The sequence below is a fragment of the Anguilla anguilla genome, chromosome 11 (assembly GCF_013347855.1).
Source record: "Anguilla anguilla isolate fAngAng1 chromosome 11, fAngAng1.pri, whole genome shotgun sequence".
In the NCBI taxonomy this organism is placed as follows: Eukaryota; Metazoa; Chordata; class Actinopteri; order Anguilliformes; family Anguillidae; genus Anguilla; species Anguilla anguilla.
Genome location: NC_049211.1, coordinates 18,433,057 through 18,458,765, shown reverse-complemented (window position 1 = coordinate 18,458,765; position 25,709 = coordinate 18,433,057). Strand labels below are relative to the sequence as shown.

General features: G+C 40.0%; 2 protein-coding genes across 3 annotated transcripts; both read left to right on the top strand.

The window, feature by feature from the left end:
- Window positions 1-8,711: 8,711 nt before the first annotated feature.
- Window positions 8,712-12,247, top strand: chchd4b (coiled-coil-helix-coiled-coil-helix domain containing 4b). The gene is made up of 3 exons (XM_035381195.1): window positions 8,712-8,865; window positions 11,351-11,449; window positions 11,642-12,247. The coding sequence occupies exons 1-3, from the start codon at window positions 8,844-8,846 to the stop codon at window positions 11,992-11,994; spliced, it is 474 nt and encodes a 157-aa protein (XP_035237086.1). The 5' UTR covers window positions 8,712-8,843; the 3' UTR covers window positions 11,995-12,247.
- A 1,885-nt stretch (window positions 12,248-14,132) lies between these two features.
- On the top strand, window positions 14,133-25,374 carry uroc1 (urocanate hydratase 1). Of its 2 annotated transcripts, none has more exons than XM_035380593.1 (20): window positions 14,133-14,424; window positions 15,456-15,586; window positions 16,278-16,371; window positions 16,706-16,765; window positions 17,171-17,299; window positions 17,605-17,666; window positions 17,915-17,981; window positions 18,300-18,443; window positions 18,898-18,986; window positions 19,139-19,201; window positions 19,503-19,682; window positions 20,011-20,108; window positions 20,510-20,582; window positions 20,840-20,964; window positions 21,088-21,158; window positions 21,670-21,768; window positions 22,849-22,948; window positions 23,437-23,518; window positions 24,219-24,318; window positions 24,709-25,374. In XM_035380593.1, the coding sequence occupies exons 1-20, from the start codon at window positions 14,299-14,301 to the stop codon at window positions 24,847-24,849; spliced, it is 2,034 nt and encodes a 677-aa protein (XP_035236484.1). In that variant the 5' UTR covers window positions 14,133-14,298; the 3' UTR covers window positions 24,850-25,374. The 2 variants fall into 2 exon arrangements, with proteins under 2 accessions (XP_035236484.1, XP_035236485.1); XM_035380594.1 differs by having other exon boundaries at window positions 14,145-14,424; window positions 20,840-20,958.
- The last annotated feature ends 335 nt before the right edge of the window (window positions 25,375-25,709 follow it).

Here is a 25,709-nt window from a genome sequence, read left to right as displayed (position 1 = left end):
CAAAAACAACACTGTAACCATTTCTCACAGACAGAATAAAGTATATGCATTGCTACACTTCCACATAGAGAAGAGAAATGCAGAATAAAACAGGCAGTGCATTATGCTGCCATGTGGCTCAAGGTCATGAGATTTACTTTTGCGAACTGCCCAGAGCAAATGTCATAAGTGTACTGTACTGTAGCAGCACGACCATTAACTCAGAGATGGCAAAAAAAAAAAAAAAAAAAAAAAAAAATTTAATAGGGGTTTAAATGAACTGCCAAATTTTCCGTTAATTTGCCAAAAGCTGCTGAGGATTAAACAAATACACCTGGGAAGTTTTGTTTGTTTTGTTATTTTTAAAATGTACTTATTTTTAATCCATTTAAAGATTAACCTGAATTTCTGATTTAGCAAACACAGGCTCGGATGGCACTGTTTGCCTGAAAGTCCAGTCGGCTGGCCAGGGAGATAGATATAACAGTGCCCTGCCACAGGCTCAAATGCCCCGAGCATAGCGAGGTTGTGTCCATAAGGATGGGCTGAATGACCAAAGAGAAAGCAGAAAAGAAAAACTTTTGTGTAATGTTCATTTTGAAGTTGGTTTTGCTGGGACAGAAAGCCAATGGCCACTATCTACTCAACACCAAAAAGGTTATTAAAATTTCAAGTATTTAACTGACATAATTTATGTGATAAAATCAAAATAATAATATCTTGTCCCCCACTGTACATACACTCTTACTATGGCTGAAGAGGGTTAATGCAATAGGGTGGTAACAGTGTCAGAGCAAGCAGACTGAAGAGAGAAGTACCCAACAGCCTCTTGAACATTTATCAACGGAACAGGGAAAGTCTTCTGACCACTCTTATGCTACAAAACAGATACGGTAAATCTGGCACCACAAATAACAACACAGAAACCCTAAAGATATTTATGGGATCCTGTCACTGGCTTGGTTCCATTCCAGCGGCTTTCCCTTTTCAGTGGAAATCTCACTTAAGGAACAAGCCTAATTTCCTGAACTGATTGTAGATTCATAACAGGAAAAGGTGTGCAAAGGAAGCTGAACTTTGAGCAGCACTGGAATGAGAAGACAGCTGCTGACAGTGAAAGGGGAAGTTGTTCGTATTTTTAATTTTCTTTTTTTAATTTGTATGAAACCTGGACGAATAGTTCTAACTAATTCATTGTTTTCTAAATAAATATATTTTTTTATGTTATTTGGGATAGAATGAAGGTGAATTCAATGTTGAACATTCTGAAATGTGAGCAGTCCTGGAACTGATAAAGGAGATCTTGCTGAATGCCAAATCATTTTGGGATGAATTCCAAAATATCACAATGCCAGCATAGCGGTAGAGCACAGTATATTTAGTTGCCACTAAAAATAAGAAACAATGGAGAAAAACAGTTAATCCATTTGAGATAGCTGGGTGTCTTCGTCATACCAGGTTGCAAGTCAGCACCCACGCTTCATCCCTGAGAAGTCATCTGCGTATTTCTCTGCATGCATGTTGCTTCATGTGTGAGCGTACTTGTGCGGGAGTGTATGAGCCAGATGTCAATGAGCTCGATGTAGCTTATGGTATTTGTTGAACTTGGCTGCTTTTAGAAACTTCACCTTGCATCTCAAATGACTAATACCTGAGTGGCTTTCTTTCAGTGACATCACACCACTGCTCCTTTATCTCACATTACATCTATTCCTGCATAATCAGTGCTGATGTCACACTAGATTTCCTGTGAAATGGGGTATTGTGCCTCTCGGTGATAAATACTTAGTGATTCATTCCTGCGGGTAAATCTGCATGGGCATTTACTCGGTGTGAAAGTAGCCCAGGTGATCTGATGTACAGGACAAACCGTGTTCATATGACAGCATAGTGTAGTATCACAGTCAAACAACTCTAATTCCTGTTGGAATTTGTTAAGTACATGTCATCTGTTACAGAATTCGTTGGGGTGTCTAACATTTTCCTCAAACTCTTCTCTTCATCATTCCTCCGTTACCTACATCTTTCCATTGCGCAATTCCTGTTGCATTCGCTTTATGATCCCTGTTCTTTCTTGTAACAATGTTAATCATTCTCTAGCTCTACATTATTACATCAAACACTCACACACCTGTTCTCATCACCTACTCTCATTATCTGCTGTAATCAATGATAGTAACTAGAATATGTGATATGTCTGATATGTCATTTGTATGTTGTGTCACCTGATCTTTGCGTGAACTACTGGTCATCTGCATATTTTGTTGTTGTGTATTTTAACAGCTCACCCATACTCAGTAACTCCGATGATAATCAGAGCACTAAACATAAAGCAGCCATTTTAATTCCCCTGGACCCATGTGTTTGTATTTCTGAGTACATGTAAGTGTATCTAAGGTGCTTAAGTACAGTGAATGTTACATTTTATAACACTTTATTGCACTGAATAGATCATTTCATACAGATATCAAAGATCTTGCTATTATTGTATTTCCCATTTTTTAGTGAATGGAGGAAATGTAAGGATAAAGATTTGTGTATTTAGTAAGGTTGTGTAAAAGGTTATTTAATGCTCTGATGAAACATTGCCATGTGGGCCATGTTGTTCTTCATTAGAGGATGATGATCCTGAGAGAGGTGGGGGAGGGGTGAGCAGAGACATTGATCCACAAGATGTTTATGTATCTGGAGGTCAGAGACACAATGTTCTCTTGGATGACCAGTGAAGGGAAATAAAGGACAGGTTAAACCTCCTGAGAAATGATTGGCTCTCCCAGAGCCATGACTCGTCCCCCTTGTGTACAGAGCGGCCCTTTAATCGAGACATGCTTCCTTCCCCAGGAGAATACTGGCTGTTTGTTTACCTCACGTCTCCCATCAGGAACACAGTCTGAAGCACCAAACTTGTAACCAGCAACAGCTGGTTTGGGTCGTACCCAGAGGGAGTATAGAAACAGGAAGCAGCTTATTCAAGGCAATAAAACTACAGTTTACTGAGCTTACAAAAGGGCCAGAGCGTCGCCTTTTCTCCAAAGTTCCTCTGTGTTACTGATTCCTGAGTTTAGTCAGTGTTTGGGGCATTTTACACAGATGGACCTCATGCAGGTCTTGTGACTGCTGTGGTTACTGCTGGTTACTGCATGGTAACACTGCTGGAGCCTTGAACTCACACTTTTATACTCATACACAAACACACATATGTACATGCACACAAACACACACACACACACATATCCACGCATGCTCACATACAGACACACACACACGCACACACACACACACACACACGCACACACACATATACACAGACACAGACACACATACACACACACACAGAGTCCAAAAAAAACAACAGGGGTGATTTTGTAACAGGTCATCTGTATAAACACACCCCAGAGAGCCTCTTTCTTTGAAGTCAACTGCAGTGTGCCCTGATCTGGCCTCTGCCCCCCTTTCATGTCAGATGACTTAGTAAATTCTGCTGCTGGAAGCACTGCTCTGACATTCCCCTGGGGGCATTGAGAGTTTTAGTTCAGTTATAAGCACATCAGACTGGTGCTCTGAATAGTGAGGTGCATGATAGTAGCGGTGTGCTGAGCTGTCCCAGTCTATATCAAACCCTGGTGCTTATGGCCATCTTGGTGGCGTCCATATTGTCTATAGGCTAAAGGAACATATTATCAGGTAAATAAAAAGAGAAAAAACAATAAACTCTAGGTTGGTCCAAAATGGAAATAACAGCCTTGAAGTACAGAAATGAATAAACACACACTGTAGCCTGTTCACCCTGCAATGCAGGTCCAAAGAAAGGGATTGTGGTGGAAATTCTCTAGATCTCCAAGTTCGGTGAGAAGAGTCAAATAGACTTTTACACAATATTCAGTTCAAACATTTATTTGGCCATATTGGAGAGTTCACACAGAGAAAAAATTGTATAGGTTTCTAAGCTCCATGTTATGAAATAGTGGCAATCAACTCAAAATTAAAAAAGGAAAAATCATCTACAAACTGAATTATCCAAATTATCTAAAACATCACAAACCCATCCGGGGCATTTTACAAAAAAATCTCCATCTCCTAGGTACAGCTGTAGTTCTACAGTCTGATGCTATTACAGGCCCCAGCTGTGAGTGAGATAAAGCCCAAAGAGATAAAATGTGGTGGGGGTGGCTGAAGATGGCCTGGGGGTGGTAGGATGTTTATATTGATAGAGTTCTCAGTATACCTCTTTCTATTGCACAACTGTTTGTGTGAGTCCATGGTATTCAGAGTCATCATTGACAACATAACAACATCTACGGCAGCGCCATTCAACGGGCAGCCCAGGAACTCTATGTGGCCCTCGGCTCATTGACAATAATATTGTTTTTTTTTTACCATAGTAGTCTTAAATGAGCTCTCTCACCCAAGACTATAGCTCTTGATCTTCCTTTCTCCTTCCTCTCTCAGCCATGTCTCTATATCTTGCTGGGTTCATCTTTACATAAAAAAGAATTTTGAAAGCTCTGTTCACTGAATGCATTTTTTGTCAATGAAAGCCCCTTTGTACTTTGGTCCACATAGACTTCTGTAGTGTTAACCTTGCAAGGAGTTCAGAAAAATTAAAGTTGCTATTGAGAAATGCTTGTAACTAATTGTAAAAAATAAAAAATAACTGTCACTGTTGGGCCAACCCACCTGTTGGTGCAGAGAATTGAAAAGAAGAATTGAAGAGAAGAGAAAAACTGAACTCAGTATTGAGAAATGCTTGTAACCAGTAAAAAAAAAACACAGTAATAAAAAAAACATTATTCATATATACCCTGCATCAGAAACTCGGAATAACGATGTCCTATCCAGGTCTGTATCTGCACAGCGTTAGCAATCCTACAATTATTCACTGAATATTTAACCAGCTGTGCATATTTTGAGAAGGCATCTACTTTGTTTTGACACATCTTGTATGTACTTTTATGGCAGTATGTGTAAAATGTTTGGCAGTTAAACATCATTTTAAAATTTCCTGGAAGTAGTTGAAGAATCCTGATTTGCAGCGTAGTTCCTAAAAAAAAAAAAACAGTTCAAAAGGCAAGGTGCTATGACCCTCTTTCATGGAAGAAGTGATTTTGTGAGAACAAAGAAGAAAGAGTGACAGGGAATGAAGGAATCACATACGTCAGCAAGCAAGCAATGTCACCAGAGGACAGAGGGGCAAAGGAAACAAAAAGGGCAGCAAAGCGTTGGACAGAGCATGCTGGGGGTGGAGTAAGAATGTATATATTCAGTCCTCTGACTGTTACATAACCAATCGGAACAAACAATCTTTGTGAAAGGCAGAGATTTTGAGTGCATGCCCCTATGTATGTGTGTATGTTTGTTTTTGAATGTGTGCATTTGTACAAGCAAGCATCAGTGAAGATACTGTTTGTGTACGAAGTCTATGAACTATGTGTCAGCTTTATCAGTGTCACTGTGGAAAGGGGCCAATGTCATGGCCATGCATGTGAGAATTGATAATGTATAAATGTTTTGCCGTTAAGCACACACGCACACATGCACCCACACACACAACCTACTTTTGCCATTCATTTATTCATTTGATTGTTTTCTTAGTTTTTATTTTTATTTTTTATTTTTTACCACAAATACATTCCATCTGTTTGCATGCTCTTTCTTGACCCCACAGTGGTTCATAAATATGCACTTATCTGAAAGTGGTCCTGGATGAATGCAGATAATAAAATGTATTATGATGTCCATCTCTAGCTGGGGCAGGTGCTGCATTTGAGTTTATCCCATGCTATAGATGCATAGGCAATAACTGTCCCTCTACTGGCTATTCCCAGCATGCACTATTAACTCAGTTCCAGTCATTTCCATGGTTAAATCATATTTTATGCAGCTCACTTAATAACTACCCTGTATACTGCAGAATGTTGCCATCTCCATCTGGAAACTAATGTAGTGTTTTGCACCTTAGCTACATTAACCTTGCATTTGGTTGCCTGGCAACAGGGTTGCACATCCTACCCTGAGGAACCAATTTATCTCCCCTGTGCTGCTAGAGGGCACAAACCAGCATTATATTCTACTCAATTTCATGCATATATTTTTATTTTGCAAGCAAGATTCTCACCTTTAAGAGTCTGAGCAAGCTAATTAAAGGTGTATGTGTTATATGAAATAAATAAAACTTTGAAGGGAATACATACAAATGGCCATATAAAAAGCATTGCATTTTGGACCTGAAATACACAGTGGACAGGATTTCATGGATGTGACTATATCTGCATTGTATTCTTTATGTATGGATGAAACCAATAACTGCACCAAAAATTGTATACTGCAAGGAGGCTAATGGAGTATGCCATTCATTTAGGCCTACTGTTACATTTAAATAATGATACACACATTTTTCCAAATTTATAGTAACATAGTTGGCTACCGGGCCAGGAGTGCAGAAGTGAGACACAGAAAACAAAAAATAGGCAACTCCTTTTTCCATTGTTTATCCAATATTTTAATATGTCCTGCAAATGAACAAATTTGTACCAATGCTAAACTAAGTAAAGGTCTCATAAAGTCATAAATTAGAAATTTGTCTTTCTCCAAAATTCTGTACATCTCTTGTTATGCATGACACAAAACCTCAATTATTTGGTGGTTTTGTTTCATAATAAAATTAGGTATTATTTCTGTGTTGTCTATATATTTAAAATTTGTTAAGGACATATATATATATATGCTTATATCCATGAAAATCCTTTTATGAAAATACATTGTGCAAGTTAAAATAGCTTTTTGAAGATTTCATTTCAGGAATTATACAGCAAATTGTGCCACCTTGTGGCACTATATTAATATGAAATGTAGAATTTGTTTTATTGATTTTCAGAACATGAACGAAATATTGATTATATTTTGCTACAGGGAAGTTCTTGCTTAATATGGCTGATACTTGATAGCATGTGAAGTTCAGTTAGCACCCTCATTTAATGCACTCTAAAACACTAGCCCATTGGAACACACCATCAAATCACCATCAACTGGGCAGTGCAAACCTCACTTTTACAAATAAATAGATTGTACTTGAGAGCACTTCTATTGATTTTGGTAATAGGACTTTAGTAATTTCTTTGCAGATACTTTGTTTTGTTAAACTATGAAGCATTAATGCAATGGACAACTGTGTTTACTTGTAGTTATGCATTGGTTGGGCATGCCCCATACCAACACAGCACCGAGAGTTTGGTACTTTTCAGTTTCCTAGAGAAATACCTACAATGACCACATACGCTCCGCCCTTATGAAAATTAACTTACTTAACTTACCTTCTGACCTCATGTAAACAGACTATTATTACATTAAACACATTATTTAGGCCCATTAAACAAATATTGAATCTTACAAACCTATTCAGACATATGTTTGCCCCATTAATATACTATGTGTTTGTGGGTCAGATAAAGATTAGCCAAATAACTATCATAGTATAATTTATTTTACAATGTAAAAATAAATAAAAAAATTTTTAAAAACTTTACAAGTTTAAAACTTTAGAAACACAATTTTCTAAATAATAAACAAATTAATAAATTATAATTATGATTGATAATAATAATAATTTCCATATGCACAAAGCATTAGATGCAGACAATCTTATAAACATACAGTGTAGTCATTTAAACGTTTTTATGTGTAACAGTTGAATTACTTATTTCCACTACAAATGATAATGACACTTTCATAACACACATAAAGTCTGAATGACCATTTTCTCTTCAGAAGGTAAAATGAAAAACAGGGCCAAGTTAGGCTATATTTGCTAAATAATTTAGGAAACATTGGGTAGCATTGCTTTGGAATGGAGCTTATTTAATTTGTTCAGCTAAGATTTTAAAAAATTATATTGTTTGTTGTAACTTGGCCTCATTTTACTATCAATACTTTTAACGGCAAGCCTAGTTTTTGCTAGTTTCATTAATGATTAAAGACAACACTGTTTTGTGTGTGTGAGTAAATCACAGACATGCATAGACAGGCAAACACGCCTTCAGCTAATCTAAACTTGTGAAGTCCCGGAAGTAAGCCTGTACCGCGCGTGTTGAGGACAAAACATTGGAGCTCCCATTAAAATTAGTAGGGGATATCACTATTGAAGGCAAAATAAAACACCCTCAGTGGTATTTTGAAACTCGACTGACGACAGTCACGTTTCATATGAAAAGCAAATTGAAAAATATGCATTATGTAATAAAATTTATACGCTCATTTTATATATTTTCCCATGACTTCTGAACCAAAACAATCATTGTTTCAGAAACTGCTGCACATAATTTATGATAACAAAAAAGGACCGATGAGGTTTTCTTTGTTACTTAAATCACCTTGCATTTCTACATTGAATTCAATGGGCAGCAAGCGATTTTGCCCGGTACTTCCTAGGCTTCACCGCATGGCCTGTACACATTTCTGTACCTTGAAAACGTGTTTTTGTTGAGACCTGCCATAAATAGGGCCATCTCAAAAAAGGGAATTTTTAATCTCATTTTGCAATCGTTATTTCACAGGCGGAGTAGGATCGAATATTTTTTTTATTTTCTGAAGCAAGTATCGCGAGACACAAGCCAAAATGTATTTTTATTTGGATTTTGATCATTGAAATCAATTGCAGGAACAGGCATTGCTAAGATAGCTTCTACGTATAAAAAGACCTGTCTCCGTCTTGACGTAACAAAACGCGAATACGTAAAGGGAGGAGGTTGAAGGTCACTAAGTGAGATATGTAATAGAAATGAAAGCTTGTCCCTTATGAAACCAGGACGAATTTACAGTAATAAAATAAATATACTAGGCTTGCGGAGCAAACGGCTGCGACAACAGACATGTCATATTGCAGAGAAGAAGGTATGATTACATTGGTCAGCTATAGGTAGTCAGACAGACTTGAATACAGAATACAGTAGACTACTGAATGAGGTAGTTTTGACGGTTTCATTCATTTGTAAGATAGCGTGTTTGAACTAGCTGGTACTTATTACATGCAAGGGAGTGACTGCAGCTGTAGCACAAATCCAGTCACATAACGGCAGGGTTAATGTTGACCTTGTGTCTGTACGGCCAACAAAGACGGAGCAAGTGTCCATGAATGTTTGCTATAGTTAACGTTATGCAGGACCTGTGTAGGAACACGGATGCACTTAGTCGACTGTAAGCTGGTAGCCTGCCTGTCCGCATCAATACATTTACTAGCGTTGTATGCATAATTGATTCTCGTGGATTTGCGCATTTTGTGTCACACCCCGTTCGTGAGCAGCCAGCGGTTGACAACCGGGTGGAATTCACCACGATTCAGTGTTTCCAAAATATGATTTGGATATCCGCAAACATTATAGCACAAACTGACTTCGAGCAAAAATAATTTTGTAACAAAGGTAGCTGTTTAATTTAGTCATATAGTCTGAACTATAATAATAATACTCTACTCACTACATTAGTACGTGAGCGGCACATTTACAGCAGTCGTATAGGCACCTCGTGAAACGACGTTAGCTGCAATCATATTTGAGCAAACCTCTATTTTGGACCTGATGTTCTGATGAGGCAAGCAAGCACTCTAGAACAGCTAGCTACACTAATAAAGGAGTCATTATCAACAAAGCCTGTACAACATCTAAAATGCAATGTAACCTGGCTGACTCATTCTGTCAAAATGGCGTGTGCAGTGATAATGATTCCTTTATTTAAAAGTGTAGACTCTATTAATTTCCCCTGAAATACTAGGCAACTTAGTGTATTTTTTAAAATTCCAATGTACCGTTGGGCTCCTCTGCATTTAAAGTGAATACTGTATTCTAAACCCTTAAAATGCAAAATAGCTCATTCTGTCAAAGAGAAATTACCTGTAATACTAAGAGACCCACACAATGAGAGAATTGTCCTTGCATGCTTTATGTCCCAGCTCAGGTGTATTGGTATAGGTGTACATGAATGGACATGAGGTGAAAAGACCTCAGTATGTACGCACATGCCCTCTTAGTGTAGCTAGCTGTTTCAGAATGCTTGCTTGCCTCATCAGAACATCAGACGTAGTTTTATCAGTTTAGGAATAAATTGAATCCATGCTGGTTGAGCCCCCCTGCGTTCTACCTAAAAATACAGTTGAATTCTACTACTACTGTCAACACCAATACCAAGTTTTCATTCAAAACTAAGATTAGATGGTGCTGCTGGGTTGCTTACCCAGATAAAGAATTTACTCTTTTTGTATGGATGCATGCCTGTGCTAACTGATCATTAGCCTCACAGGGTAGGCCTAATGCATGATCATCACCTCACTGAACCAATCTGCCTGTGACAGATGTGCATAAAATGCAGCTCTGCAGCAAAGATGCTGCACAGATCAGCTTGTGCCTGCAGACTGAAATGTCTGTGCTCATCTGAATTGATGGAAGATGCTCTAAGATAACTTCGTTCCATTTCTAGGGATTATGGAGGCAGTATTACTTTTTCAGTCCACTGGGTGGCGCCCAATGCCAACCATTTTTTATTACACTCGTATCGGAATTTGAAATGGTATTGTTGATTTGTTTAAAAATGGCAAACCAACATTTAAATGTATTTCTACTGTTAATCCAAGGTTCAGTTTACAAGATCTCCTGAAAAATAATACACAGTGCCCTTTGCACATTGCGCAAGTATAAGCCATAAGAAATATAATCTTGCAACTTGAGGTTCTGTTCCATCTCCAAAGCAATTGTATATTAAAAGCTTTGTGTTTCTTTGAAGCAGGACAGCAATTTGCAACAGTTTGGTTTTTTTGTTGGAACACTGAAGCAGAACAGCAAACTCTGGTGGTCAAAGGCTATATTACATTAAACTAGACATTATAACAGTATAAAACTTAATTTAGCATTTTATCATGAAGGAGTTATGGAAGGGTGATATCCACAGATCATAGCTCATCCACAAATCATAGCTGATGACTATGTTGTGTATTTTATACATACTTTTTGCTCATCTTTATCTAGAGTGCCAGTAATATTGAAGAGCACTGTTATTTATTGTGGAAAAGTGTGTATATTTCTCACAGCTGTGTGCTGCTGCCTGTTAATCAATGTTTCAATGAAAAACCTCTGAAGTTATTTAGTAACTGGTTTCGTGAAGGAATGCTTGGTGTTTGTTATTGCTCTGTGGATAGCCTAGAGGTTTGAGAGGGTTGAATACTGGCATATTATCCTGTATCACTGATTCAAAATTCAAGTAATTTTATTAACACAGCAGCATGTATATCTGGAAGCACAGCGAGAACATTTCCTTTTGAGCTGTGTTATGAGCACAGAAAGGGTGGCTTGATCCCTATGAAATGTAACTACTTTGTCTCCTGTGGCAGGTAAAGATCGTATTATCTTTGTAACAAAGGAGGATCATGAAGCCCCTAGCAATGCTGAGCTGATAGCTGAAGATCCCGATGACCCCTATGAGGAGCACGGTAAGGAGGAGTGAAGGAGGCCCAAGAGGGCAGGAGGAGGGAAAAGAGATACTGAGGAGGTCAGGTGCTCAGGGTGTTTAAAGAGTATTGATCAACTCCACCCTGGTTTTGTCATTCTAGTTTGGATGGGGTCTTCTCTGTAATTGGGAATCAAAGAGTGTTGACCCTACCCACCACTTCTCGCTCCCCCAGGTCTGATCCTGCCCAGCGGGGATATCAACTGGAACTGCCCGTGCCTGGGGGGCATGGCCAGTGGCCCTTGCGGAGAGCAGTTCAAATCAGCCTTCTCCTGCTTCCACTACAGCAAGGAGGAGCTGAAGGGCTCGGACTGCCTGGACCAGTTCCGCGGGATGCAGGAGTGCATGCAGAGGTACCCCGAGCTGTACCCCCAGGAGGACGAGAAGGAGGGCGCATCCACTGACGGGCCTCCTGAAACTGAGCCTGCCGCCCCCACTCAAGACTCTGCCCCCGTTCCCGCCTCGGCCCCCGATTCCCCCTCTTCCTCTAAAGACACGCCCCCCACAGACAGACCAGCCAATAGCTAACACCAAAATCCACTTGCATTCTTTAGCCAAGCCCTGAGCAGTCAAAGAAGTAAGAAGCCCTGATGAATTTGAATACATGTATATGTCCGTATGTATGAGCTTCCCTGTCCATTTGAATTGTTTTTGTAACTGACATTTTTCATTAAAAAACCGCAAAAGTCGAGACAAAGGCTTTCATTTTCAGCCAACTTGTATCTTACATCAGGCGATTTCAAGCCTTAAGAGGAGATGAGAATCATGATTTTTTTTTTGGGTGGGGGGGTGCGGGTGGGTGGAGCCCCCCTCCACCCACCCGCACCCCCCCACCCAAAAAATAGTAAAAATCTGACGACGTGTATAATGACATATTTCTGAATTACACATTTTGGTATGCATTTTTGCATATGAGGTAGCAAAAACTCTCCAATTAAAAAGGCAAGGTTGTATTACCTATTGATAATGGTGGTATCACCATTTGATAATATTTGATTGTATTTGAACTTACACGATGGGTAAGATTGATCTGATTAATGTTGGCCATTTTCGAAATGTTGGTCTCCTTATGAACAATGCCACTTAGTTGGTATTCCTATGTTCGTATTCCTGCTCTTGGCTACTTGTTGTCTTTAAGACTTCAAAATCGAAAGTCTCTTAGTGTGTCCTCTGTCAAATTCTGCATGTCATGTCTGTCTTTAAAATGTTCTCTTGAAAATGATTTTACACTGCTAATCTTGTGTTTTCTTGTCATCAAGCTCCTATAGTTTTTTTTGAAAAGTTTTGTCTATATTGTCTGTGTGTTGTTGGTGAGTTGCTACATTGCAATTTAATTACAATGCCATATCAGAAGGTTTTAAAGAGCAATGACACAATTTTAAAAATATTTTTACATTTCTGAATGAAGCAAGCTATATGTTACTTATATTACTAGCACTATAATTGTGTTGAATTCTACCATTGTCTGAACACACACTAGCTGCTATATCACAGAAGGCACAGGATGTTGTACCTGCCGGTCAGTATGCGTTACTAGTCCCAGTGTAATCATGTCTTGCTCTGAGCAATTCAGTCTCTTCACATGCAAATGGTTTAATGAATCTGGTATGTCAAAATGCTTCTTTGTCATTTTTTTGAAATGCGGATAAATTTCATTTGTTGTATTTATTTCTTAGTTTATGTAATTCTTATTGTGATGTTTTTTTTATTTCTCAGGTGTTTGGTCACCAAAGTGAGAATTAAACTTCTGTTCAGAAGTATTCTCTGAAAGATATGGTGCTGGCAGTCCAATGTTTTGGGTAATGAATGGAATTATGATTTCAGTGTGGCAATGCAAGGGTATAAAATGTATTTGGGTCTTGTCTGGAACTCTTCAGTCTTCGGTCACAGTTTAATATATCACCAAAGAACCAGTTCCTGGCATTATAAATACATGTTCTGCAAATCTCCACATGGGTTAAAAGGATTTGTGGGTAATTCTGAATAAGGCTTCTCAAGGTAATTCAAATAGCCTATGAATCATTTCAGAAAATGTGTAAGTGCTGTCACAAAAACACACAAGTAAAATTAAATGCAAATATTTGTAAAACGTGGGATTAAAGAACAAACCAGTTGGAGATTGCCCCAAAGGGTTTTAATATTCAGCTCTTCAACATGCAGTCAAGCCAGTACAAACGAATGGAAGCAATTTCACAGAAGAATTTAAACATCAAATGGCCACGCCAAGTCCATTTTCATTTGGATTTTTTTTCCAGTTTAACCAACATTTACATTATAAAAGAGTGCAGAGGACTTGTTTGGTAAGATCAGTCATTCTCATGTGACGACACCTGTTGAATAATGCGTAACCTTGCGAAAACTGCAGTACTGTAATCGCAGTAGGGCTGAGGTTTTCAATGCGATTGTTTAAACTTTAAAGGGGAGAGCTCTAGGAAAGAAGATTTGATTGTAAAGTTGTCTTAAGGTTAGCAGGTGGGCCATTGTCTTTTTTTGCCATGTCTGTTTCCATCAGGAGGAAAGTTAGTAGTGTACATTTAGAGAAGCTTCACTGGGAATGTGTGACACAGCATGTTATATTGAATCAATGATTAGCAGGACACCTAGCCTGCCTGTGTTTGGGATTGGTGAAGCACAGAAGGGAGCTGGGGTTGAATGACCAATGGGTTGGAGGGGAGGGGATGAGGGGTGCACACCCCGCCCCCACTCACACACAGACACTATAAGCACATTGACACATGTCTTGATGTATTGCCAGTTTGCCTTTCTGTTTCAGACTAGTTTTTCAAGCTCATTATCTTGGCATCTCTCTGTCATTCCCTCTGTGGAAAGAACATGTCCACTCTAAAGGAGCTGTGTGCAGGCTTGCCCCTGGATCCACTTCCCCCAAACAGAGGCAGAGACCCCAGCGTCCCACATGCGCCCATCCGGTCACCCAATCTTTCACAACAGGAAGAGAGGGTAAGTGCTCAGCTCCTGGTTAAAAAAATAAGCACTTGGCCACGTGTCAAGGAGTAGATGTCAACCGAAAACATGCTTTCGGTGTTTATAGGGAGTCTTAAAACATGCGTCTTATGTTACATGATTTCACTTTGAGTGATTTCATGTGGAATTAAAGCATTACAAAAGTTGAATGCACATCTCCAGTTCCTCAGAAGTACTTTTACAGTGTAATTTAAATTTTTACTTCAGTTAATATGAATCAAACATTCAAATCTGGCTCAATGGATACTGTTGCACAACTCGCTGTGGATTCAAGACTACACGCTGTGAAGTATTAATCTATTAGATGTCATTTTTGACACACCAATGCTCACTTCCAGTTATGTCTTTTTTAAGGTCTGTACGAATTACATTTTTAGCATAATTAAGAATAACATTACACCTGTTAATTGTTGCACAGTGTATAATAAAATAATAATACATTCATAAATATCACTTTGTTCAGAATTTCCGTATGGATGTTATTGATATATCCAGAAACTGGAAAAGCACAAATTCAGCTTCATGGAAAGGGCTTAGGTCTCTTCAGGACTGCTAAGGCTGAAACAGAATAGTTTATTTCAGAACATGAAGTGTTTACCTGCCCAAGCAGCAGACATGTCTGGTCAATGATTAGAAGAGATAAAAGAGTTGGAACAGGAGAGAGGGAGAGAGAGAGTGCAATCGACACATAGCTGTACTTCATAAAGAAATCAAAAAGTGTCAGGAGATGAATGAAAAATGCTTATTTTTCATTGTGCATTTGAACTAGCAAGCAAATTGAAAGCAGAATTAGCCAGATCTGTAAACAAACAAGTTATCAAACAGCTAAATGTTGAACAGATGAATGTACCAATCAATCTATTACATTTTCCAGAGGGACTTTTAAAAAACTAGAAAAGTTAGCCAATTTGGGAAAAACTGGAAAATGTCTCCCCAGCTTCCCCAGGTGATAAATCCTATTGTAATTGGAGTAAAAGTGGTGTTCTCTCCGGACCTCTTCCTCTCAGCTGGCACTGAGGAATGCTCTGCGCTACTTCCCCCCTTCCCTCCACTCCACCCTGGCCTCTGAGTTTGCCCAGGAGCTGCGTCAGTATGGGCACATCTACATGTACCGCTTCTGCCCTCCTATCCGCGTGAGGTAAGGCCACGCTACCCTGCTCCACCCTCGGGCCTGTGCTTACATGCCTTGACACAACCAGTCAGATCAGAAGGTCTGTCGCAGGTACACTGACAACCCACAAATACCCAACAGCAAGTAAGCTGCATTCCAACCATGCAGGAGACAGAATGCTGAAGGTTCAATGTTAGCTTGAATCTTTATACACTGACCTTTGTAATTTTCCCTTGGCCGTGGCTCTGCCTGGTTTAATATTGGACTCTCTGCTGTTAGACTGTTGATATCATCCACATTGCTTCACTCACTAATACTTCACTAATACATTTTACTTTTAATCCACCTTCAACTTCTACTCCCCCCTGTGTATATAACTCAATTTTATACCCCTGTTCTTCTCCTAACCCTCTCTGCACCCTTTATCTCTCCATAAAATCTATCCCTTTGTCTCTATTGTACATCCATTTGCACTACATCTCAGACAAAAGAAATTAACTATAGTTTCTGCAGTTCTTGTTATCATAGGGTAATATATATATATATATATATATATATATATATATATATATTATCTAAGAGCTTAATGCAAAAATGTCACATTGTTTTTTATATCAGTTTGCTTGTGTATGCGTGCGTGTGTGTGTGTGTGGATCTGCATCTGCGTGTTTAGATGTGAGCATGTGTGTAACGCTGTTTGTATGTACTCCACTTTAAGGGCATATCCCATAGATCAGTATCCCTGCCGCACACGCCAGGCAGCGGCCATCATACACATGATCATGAACAACCTGGACCCTGCTGTGGCACAGGTAACTAGCCCTGTCCCCCTGTCTGTGTTCTCACCTTAATTGTGTAAGATCTGCTGTGTCGTTGTGCCAGGGATTCTGTTTTGTGTGAAACACAGAAATATAGACACTGCATTTGGCAATACAGTGATGTAGTAGCCACCTACTACTAGTTATTTCAGAAGGTTTTTCTTCATTTGTGCATAGCTTAAATGTTAACTTCTTTTTTAAATTTCTGGAATATTACTAATTCAAATAATGAAAAGTCATCATTGTTAGGTAGTACACCAGTTTTTCCATTCATGAAATGAGTATGTGTTGAACCACTGCACTCCTGTCTCTCCTTCCTGTATTCCAGTTTCCTCAAGAACTGGTGACCTACGGTGGAAACGGACAAGTGTTCAGCAACTGGGCCCAGGTGAGGATACGGACGGATTTTGAGAGATGTTTTTTTTCTTTCATTTTTTAATCAATTTTTTTCTCAGACACCACTGATTTTAATTAGTGCCACTCAATGCATTTCCTTCTGTGTGATTAGGCCTCATGACCCCTTTGCATTCAAAGGAGATGTCATCAAGTATTTACATTTGCATGAAATTGAACTATAGCAAAGCAGTATTAGAGGGTCTCAGGCACACAGGTATTGTGTCCACACTTGGACTTTTCACTTTGATGTTACATTAATTAAGGTGACACATTTACTGTTGTTAAGGGTAAATACGGTAGTCGTGTTGGTGTACTTATTTTATGTAATTTGTCCACAGCTGTTGGAGAGCCTACAGTTGTAAATGGGGTACCTGTGTGTGCTGCATTGTCTCTGTAGTTCTGGCTGGAGTTGCACTACCTCAGTGAGATGTCAGAGGAGCAGACGCTGGTCATGTACAGTGGACACCCCCTTGGCCTCTTCCCCAGTCTCCCCTCCTCCCCTCGCCTGGTCATCACCAATGGCATGGTAAGAGCCCACATGCCATCCATCCGTTTGTCTGTTCATTAATGTGCTTTTGTTACTTTTTATCCCTCCCTTTGCACACACAAGCCTCTATTTTAGTTTACGTGACCTTCAAGTCACAATAATAGTATTGTTATATTTGCCAGACAGCCCTCTCTGCTGGATTTTCTCTGTCAGAGTTTCGGTTATTTCTGATGAATTTAACTTATGAAAGGTCTGTCTGTTGGCTGTATTGTTCCACTGTTTTGGGTCTAAGATCATCCCTCATCTCTCCCCCTCTGTCTCTCTCTCTCGCTTTTGCTTTCTAGGTCATTCCAAATTACTCCTCCAGAGCAGACTATGAAAAGAACTTTGCTATGGGAGTTACAATGTGAGAACTCTTGGTGTTTTTACATAATACAACAAATTCCATAATAATAATGTAAAACAGTATTAATGTGTTGATTGCAACCCACCCAATTTTTTGTTTTATTTTCTTTAATGTGCATGAAAAATGATCCCTTATATATGCTAAATAGAATATGTGCTTGCTTGAACTTGAATGAGCAGAATTGAGTACGAGTCAATATATCAATGTGGCTAATTTCTGTAAATGAAAGTGTTTGTCTTTTTACGAAGGTATGGACAGATGACAGCAGGAAGCTACTGCTACATTGGACCACAGGGAATCGTGCACGGAACCTTGGTGAGTCTCAGAGTCCAACTGTAGAGGGCGCTCTCATGTGGCGTGCACATAATCCAGAGATACCAGCCATAAGGGAAGGAATGAGAAAGTCTGTTAGTTCAAATCCAAAGCCTCCGTCTACAATGTCAGAATGAATGAATGAATGGTGGAAAGAGAGATACTAATTCAATTGCTTCATGAAATTCCTTGTTGACCCGGTCGTGTACCTCATGTTAATGGTAGACAGCAGTTCCCAAAGACTCACAGCTTTTCTTCCTGAGGAAATAATTCTGTGACGTCCGACATGTTTTCTGTCTGTCCGTTTTGTTTCCCTGCCAGCTGACGGTGCTGAACGCCGGTCGGCGGTACCTGGGCACGGGGGACCTGGCTGGCCGAGTGTTTGTGACCTCTGGCCTGGGAGGAATGAGCGGGGCTCAGGCAAAGGCTGCGGTCATCGCTGGCTGTGTGGGGGTCATAGCCGAGGTTAATACCAGCAGCATTTCACTTCTGAACTGACGCCATGTGTAGTCAAGGGTCTTTTATTTTACATTTCAGTCATAGATGTGTTGCACTCTGTGTATGTACTGTTTTTACCCGTGTGCCCTGTGTGTGTGTGCCTTGTATTTGCTGTATAGTGGAATGTTGGTGTGTGAATGTGTGCTGCTGTTAGTCTCTTTAGGTTTACTAGATTCTGTGTTGTGTGTATTATGTTACGGCCGTTGGTTATACTGTTTTGTATCTGCTGAGTGTGTGGTGTAGGTACGTTTTGTAGCTCTGTTGTGTTTTCTGAGGGTGCATTTCTGCCTGTCGCCCAATGCGTGCTGGGATAGGCTCCGGCACCTATCCCAGCATGCATGGATGGATGGGTGTACTTTTTGCTGTGTTTATAGTGAGTGCTGCACTGGGTATTGTGTAGCTAACCCTGCTGTGTGTCCAGGTGGATGAGGCCCCTTTGAAGAAGAGGCATGAACAGGGCTGGCTTATGGAGGTCACCGCTGATCTGGACCATTGCATTCAGCGAATCCGGTAAGTGCAGTTGGTCGCTCGCTCATGTGGCTAAATAACCAGGGTGTGTTATTGTATTTTGATGTGAATTACATTCAGCCAAAGTACATCTGCCATATGCATGTGTTTTAAGTGTATATTTGTTTGTGGTTTTGCCATTGTGTGTCCCACAGAGACTCAAAGAAATCCAAGATGGCCCTCAGTTTGGGTTACCATGGCAACATTGTGGATCTCTGGTGAGTATTTCAATTTGTGTTTATGTGCAAACGTGTTTGTTGGGAGAGAGCTGGAATCTTGTATTATAAAATCAATTTGCATAAATTTTGTGATTTGCAGTGGACTGAATCAGTTATTTATTTTGCTTAAATAACACATCTGCACAGACTAGGAGTGTTTTATTCTGGGTATGTTACGGGAGCAGATCTGGACAGTCTCCTGACTGGTGTAGTGGAGGGCTGCCCTCAGTAAACGCAGGAATGCTGGGAGTTGTCAGTGTGTGTAGAGTGATGGGGCCACGCACCATCGTGTATCTTTCAGGGAGAGACTTGTGACTGAATATGAGTCTACAGGGGAGCTACTAGTGGATCTGGGCTCGGACCAGACCTCCCTCCATAACCCCTTCAGCGGGGGGTACTACCCAGCCGACCTCAGCCTGCGCCAAGCCAACCAGCTCATGGCCACTGACCCCACCCGCTTCCGTGCTGCTGTCCAGGAGAGGTGAGCTCAGATCCAGAGCACCCAGTGGATAACCATCCCTACGCCTGTTTCATGTCCTTCACTCTCTTATCTCACTGTTGCGTGTCTGTTTAACTGGATATTGGAGACAAATTTTCATTCAGTTCATTCAATTCAATACACGGCAGAATTCAGTTTGATTTCTCAATCTGTCTGCCCTTTTCTAGTTTCTATAAGTAGTTTAGTGCTTTGGGGAGCTCCATGTAAAGTATTTTATAAGGGATTATACAGGGTTACACTTATATCACCATATCAAATATGAGGACTTGCCCATCTGACCAGCAACATCTGACCTCCTCCTCCTCCACAGCCTCTGTAGGCAGGTTAAAGCTATCAACAAGCTGGCTGAAGCAGGGATGTTCTTCTGGGACTATGGTAACGCCTTCCTCCTGGAGGCCCAAAGAGCAGGTAAGTGACATGGATTGAACTTTCCCTTCTGTTATTTCAGCATTCCTCTGATATAATTTAAACAAAACAAAGCATGGAAGAGATCAATCCCCTTTCAATGAATATAAGGAGGAGCCAAATTAGTTCAGGAGCTGCATCTTCACACATGGAAAATTATAATGGACATATGTTGCCTTTGGCCCTTATAAATCACTATCAAATTCTGCCTGTAATTATGTTTTATAGATTGAATCAATTTCAGAATATAGGAAAGATTTAGATTTACAATTTAAAATGTAAAATTTAGTGGCCATAGGTCATTGCAGGTGATTCCTGTTCCAGCAAATGTGGGAGCAGTAAATGAGTGCATTGTGGGTAAGTCTGGCTCTCTTGTGCACTCTGTCTCCCTCTCTCTCTGTCAGGTGCGGAGGTGGAGAAGAGTGGAGCTGGGAAGACAGAGTTCAGATACCCTTCCTATGTTCAGCACATCATGGGGTGGGTATCCCAGGCTGAGTGTCAGCCTGCTAACATGAACCAGTTCACTGAACAACTTAGGTAAATGTCCAGAGGAGGCACAACACTCTCTGTTAGAAAAATTCAGCTCAAAGTAGCAACAGAATGTTTCAGCCTACATCAAATAAAACCTCAAGAGCTGGACTGGTTATTTGGAAGGTAACGAGACACATCCCGGGTGATTACTGAATTACACCCACCGCAACTTCACTGCCTCGATGTTTATGTCACTTCTACAGGGATATCTTCTCCCTTGGCTTTGGGCCCTTCCGTTGGGTCTGTACGTCCGCTGACCCCCGTGACCTGGCACAGACTGATGACATCGCTGCCGCCGTACTGGAGGACATCAGTGCCTCAGGTGAGGGTATTACAGTGTAGTCGGCCAGAAAATGTGTGCATGAGATTTTTTTCAAAATTCACAGTGTCAATATATAATGGACATCAGTTTATGTGGGAATGATCTGAAGTATACCTCCTTGTGTTTTAGTTTCAGAACGCGTGAAACAGCAGTACAATGACAACATCCGCTGGATCCACCAAGCAGGGAAACACAATATGGTGCGAGCCCCTAAACCCCAGTGAAAATAAATCTCAATAATGACAGAGACACAACAACACAAATAAAGACACAACAAAACATACTGAAACATGGCACATATTAAAATGCAACACATGTCTAGTAACACACAATGACACAACACATATACAACAGCACATGTGGGTGCTAACACACACAAATAAGCACCTATGCACTCACACAGATCTCCAGACCCACAACACAACCGCACAACACCAAACAGGAACATTTTGTAAATCCAGACATTACGCTTGAATGTCTGGATTTTGCTCAAAGTTAACCACAAAGCTTAATTTTGAGACACAATAACGATATCTCACAAGATGCAACAGCTTACATTTAATTGTTCATATTATTGTTCATAAGCTTTTCTTTTCATACCCAAATGTTGACCTACTAGGATTTGTAAATTCAGGAGATTACGTTGATTCTATCTGAGTGTTACTGAGTGTGGATAATAGTTTGTCTTGTTGGCTGTGTCTCTGTATGCAGGTGGTTGGCTCCCAGGCACGAATTCTCTACTCAGACCAGAAAGGACGAGTGTCCATAGCCCTGGCCATCAATCAAGCTATTGCTGATGGGAGAGTCTCGGTAAAGACTCTTAACTCTTAACTTCAACTAACAACAATCCCCAAATGGTATTCCTTCACGTTGTCCCAAACAAACAGGTAGTTCTAGCTTTTCCAGACAGTCAAATGGCTGCTGAAACACACCAAGCATTTAAGTGTGTCCCCCGTCCATTAAACAGTTGCAATTAACACTGAAATACTGCCCATTCCCCCAGTGGAATGGGGGAGTGAGGCTTCATTGGCCCTAAAAAGCATAGAGTGCTGTGCTCATTTGTACTATCACTTATTTGATTGAATCACAGTGTTTTCAATGCAGAGCAGATTCATATGGTTCACATGAGTGACAGCGTATGGTACCTCCCTGCACTATGAAATTCATGTAGTCTCTCTTTCCTATCGTTAATTCCTTTAGTTTTGAGCAAAGTACCATTTTATCCATCAGTATTGTAAATCCCATAAGTCATTTTTTTATTTGGCTGTTGACAAATACTTGAATTATTAAACTATACATAATTACTCAATTCATCAACTTAATCACAACTACTTCACCATCAAGTCAGTTAAACTAATTAGAACTTCAGCCATTATTTAGTGCAGTTTTAAAATCTGCACACATATTTTGATCTATTTATTAGCCGCTGTGAAAGCTGATGGGTAAAACAATTTTCCTCACTGTTGATGGTATTAAATTGATGTGATCCTTCAAATGTAGTCTACATCTCTCAGGTGATGGCCAATCACTCGCATTTGCATTTTCTTTTTTTTAAAAACAAGGGAAACACACACAAACATGCTGTGGCATTAGCTAATTTTTTGCATTCTAACTTGATCTGCACCTTTGGGGGGACACTGACTTTGGCAACATTTGGAGGTTAGCCTACTCTGATATTCAGGTAATTAACGGCTACTTGATAAATCTCAAGTGCCTAGTCACCTTATGTACCCACTGTGGCCAGACTGAGGGATATCTGTGTGAGGCCTGTGGCTGTAATTTTGGGGTGTGTGGGTTTGTTCTGTCTCAGGTATGGGTGATAGTGTGTAGTTCCATGTTATGGGATTTTGTTGAAGGCAGCTTTTATTGAGTTTCCTTTTCTCTGGCCAGGCGCCTGTGGTTATCAGTCGAGACCATCATGATGTCAGTGGCACCGACAGCCCCTTTAGAGAGACCTCCAATGTGTACGACGGCTCGGCCTTCTGTGCTGGTAAAAAAGAAACACCTTAATCATCAAAAGAAACTTGTTTTCACCAATAGAACTAAATCCTTTGTGCTTATCAAACAAAGCACTTTGGAAATCATGCTATTATATATCCTAAAAACCATAAACACAACCTTAGCACAGTGTCCATACAAATCTCCCTCAAGCATAGTATATCTCAATCAATTTTATACCCTCACAAGTAATCACTTATGGTCCCTAATCATATTACTTACAGTATCAAAACATTCATCTAGAGCACCTAAATTTTGGATATCACTTTCTTAACTACTGAATGCTAATTATACTCATTTGTAAATACTCTAATGCTCTTTAAGTACCTTGGACAACTAGAAAATGTATTTTAGGATACAGCTGTTTAATTTCCTGAATTTAAAGGAGGTTTAAACTTGTCCTTCCTAACCTTGATCCTCCTCATTTAGAATCCTCATCATTTGTTTGAGAACCACTGAATTTCACTCTCTCTCTATCAGACATGGCAGTGCAGAATTTTGTGGGCGATGCCTTCCGTGGGGCCACCTGGGTATCGCTTCACAATGGAGGAGGAGTGGGCTGGTGAGGTTTAAAACATCAGTGCACCACAGCATCACAACAGTGACCGAGTACTCTCAGCACAGACAAATAGATTACTCTCAGCACTGACAAAAATATTACTCTCAGCGCTGACAGATTACTCAAAGCACTGACAAAAGGATCAGTCTCAGCACTGACAGATTACTCTCAGAACTGACAAAAATATGTCTCTCAGCGCTGACAGATAACTCTCAGCACTGACCAAAAGATCAGTCTCAGCACTGTCAGATTACTCTCGGCACTGACAGAAAGATCAGTCTCAGTACTGACAGATTACTCTCAGCACTGACAGAAAGAGCAGTCTCAGCACTGACAGATTACTCTCAGTGCTGACAGAAAGAGCAGTCTCAGCACTGACAGATCACTCTCAGTGCTGACAGAAAGAGCAGTCTCAGCACTGACAGATTACTCTCAGTGCTGACAGAAAGAGCAGTCTCAGCACTGACAGATTACTCTCAGTGCTGCCATGAGCAGGCCACTGACAGCATTTCGTGCTCCTTGAGTTTTTGCCTAATTCTTCTGCATATTCTACACACTGGTTACAGAGTATATATACTGGCTGCATCAATTCTAGAATATGCATATTTGAATTGTATGGATAGATCTTCATCTATTCATACAATTCAAATATGTCTACTCCCTTCTGCTAGGTCCTCTGAATTTTTGTTTACTGTATCTCCAGGGGTGAGGTTATAAATGGAGGCTTTGGGCTAGTCCTGGATGGGTCAGAGGAAGCAGGTCGGCGTGCTAGCATGATGCTCAACTGGGATGTGTCCAATGGGGTAAGAGAGCGGATGATGTTGCCCTTAATTAGACCTGGGTCATATATGTAGATTAAATACACTAAGGCTTATGATGTAATGATGGTTTTAAAACACGGCTGCAGAATTTCAACAGCATGTTATTATACAAATGTTACAATCAGAGAAAGATTTAAAAAGAAAGAATTTTGTTCTGAATATTGCTGAAGATAGATGTTTGTTTTAACTGTCAGTAATCTGAAGAAATACATGGGTCTAAAATGTTAAAGTATTTCTAAGAAATTGTTTGCTCAGATCTGCCCTTAAGACAAAGATTCACTAAGAGCATGTCTACAGATGATTCACTGGAGATGCTTACAGGACCACAAGCCTGATTTTGTCCTGTGTGCACTTTGATCTTTTGACCTCCAGGTGGCGCGGCGGTGCTGGTCTGGGAATGCCAATGCGTATGACACCATCCAGCGCACAATGGAGGAGCACAGCCATCTGCGGGTCACCATGCCTTTCCCCGTGCAGGACGAGCATGTGCTGGACCGGGCCCTGCAGGGCTAAACCAGCTTCTGAACACTCACTCACCTGCTCCATATACAGTACACAGCATAGGATTTCCACAGAAGTCAGAACATTACAATTATATGCACCTTCTGAAAATTAATTTATGAATGACTTTTCCTGACAGTTCCTTAGGACACCGTCTACGCTGCAATGTTCTGTACTACAGTATAGTATTTGAAACACCTGCACCTTCCAGAAGTCGTCCTGTAGTTAAATAGCAGAGAGCATGGTTGGAATACAAAAGTTGAGTATCTGGTGGGTCAGTAAATTCTATTGACCAAAGGCCTTTCTCACCTTAGTGCTTGTGCAGAGTTGAAGTCTACATTACAGATCAACATTTGATATGTTGTGCTTGGGTTCCAATGAACATGATAGTCTTGGGCAACACTGTGTTAATTCTATGATGTTTGGTTTTATACCATATTATTTATCAACTCATTTCACATGTAGTTTTGGAGTAAAGCCTTTGTACATATTGATCTTAAAGTTTAACAAACAAATTATATTCACCCTGCAATCAAACGTCTGTGTCTGCTGTCGTTACTGCCAACAAAACATGCAAAATAATATGACACTATTTCATATTAATAAGCCTAACAATAAGCCCCCTTCCCACACAACACGTTTACTATACCCCTCTACAGTCTACACTATGTTTCACAAAATCATAAGGGTAATTATAAAACTTATGGTTCAAGTTTTCAATCAATATAGACTTGTTATGTTAAATAAAAATGTATTCTTAGCACAAATCATTATCTACTGTATAAATCAGTTTTTGCAAATCATGCATAATATAAACTATTACAAAATTATTTAGTTTCCACAAATGTTGGCATTTATTTCAAGCAAGTGTG

What these genes read in the sequence shown, in the direction of transcription:
- uroc1 (XM_035380593.1), top strand. Translation starts at nt 14,299, where the DNA reads ATGTCCACTCTAAAGGAGCTGTGTGCAGGCTTGCCCCTGGATCCACTT. An exon ending in TTTGCTATGGGAGTTACAAT is followed by an intron (nt 17,667 to 17,914) that starts GTGAGAACTCTT and finishes CTTTTTACGAAG; the next exon opens with GTATGGACAGATGACAGCAG. An exon ending in TATGTTCAGCACATCATGGG is followed by an intron (nt 20,583 to 20,839) that starts GTGGGTATCCCA and finishes TCACTTCTACAG; the next exon opens with GGATATCTTCTCCCTTGGCT.
- chchd4b (XM_035381195.1), top strand. Translation starts at nt 8,844, where the DNA reads ATGTCATATTGCAGAGAAGAAG. An exon ending in GTCATATTGCAGAGAAGAAG is followed by an intron (nt 8,866 to 11,350) that starts GTATGATTACAT and finishes CTCCTGTGGCAG; the next exon opens with GTAAAGATCGTATTATCTTT. An exon ending in TGACCCCTATGAGGAGCACG is followed by an intron (nt 11,450 to 11,641) that starts GTAAGGAGGAGT and finishes TCGCTCCCCCAG; the next exon opens with GTCTGATCCTGCCCAGCGGG.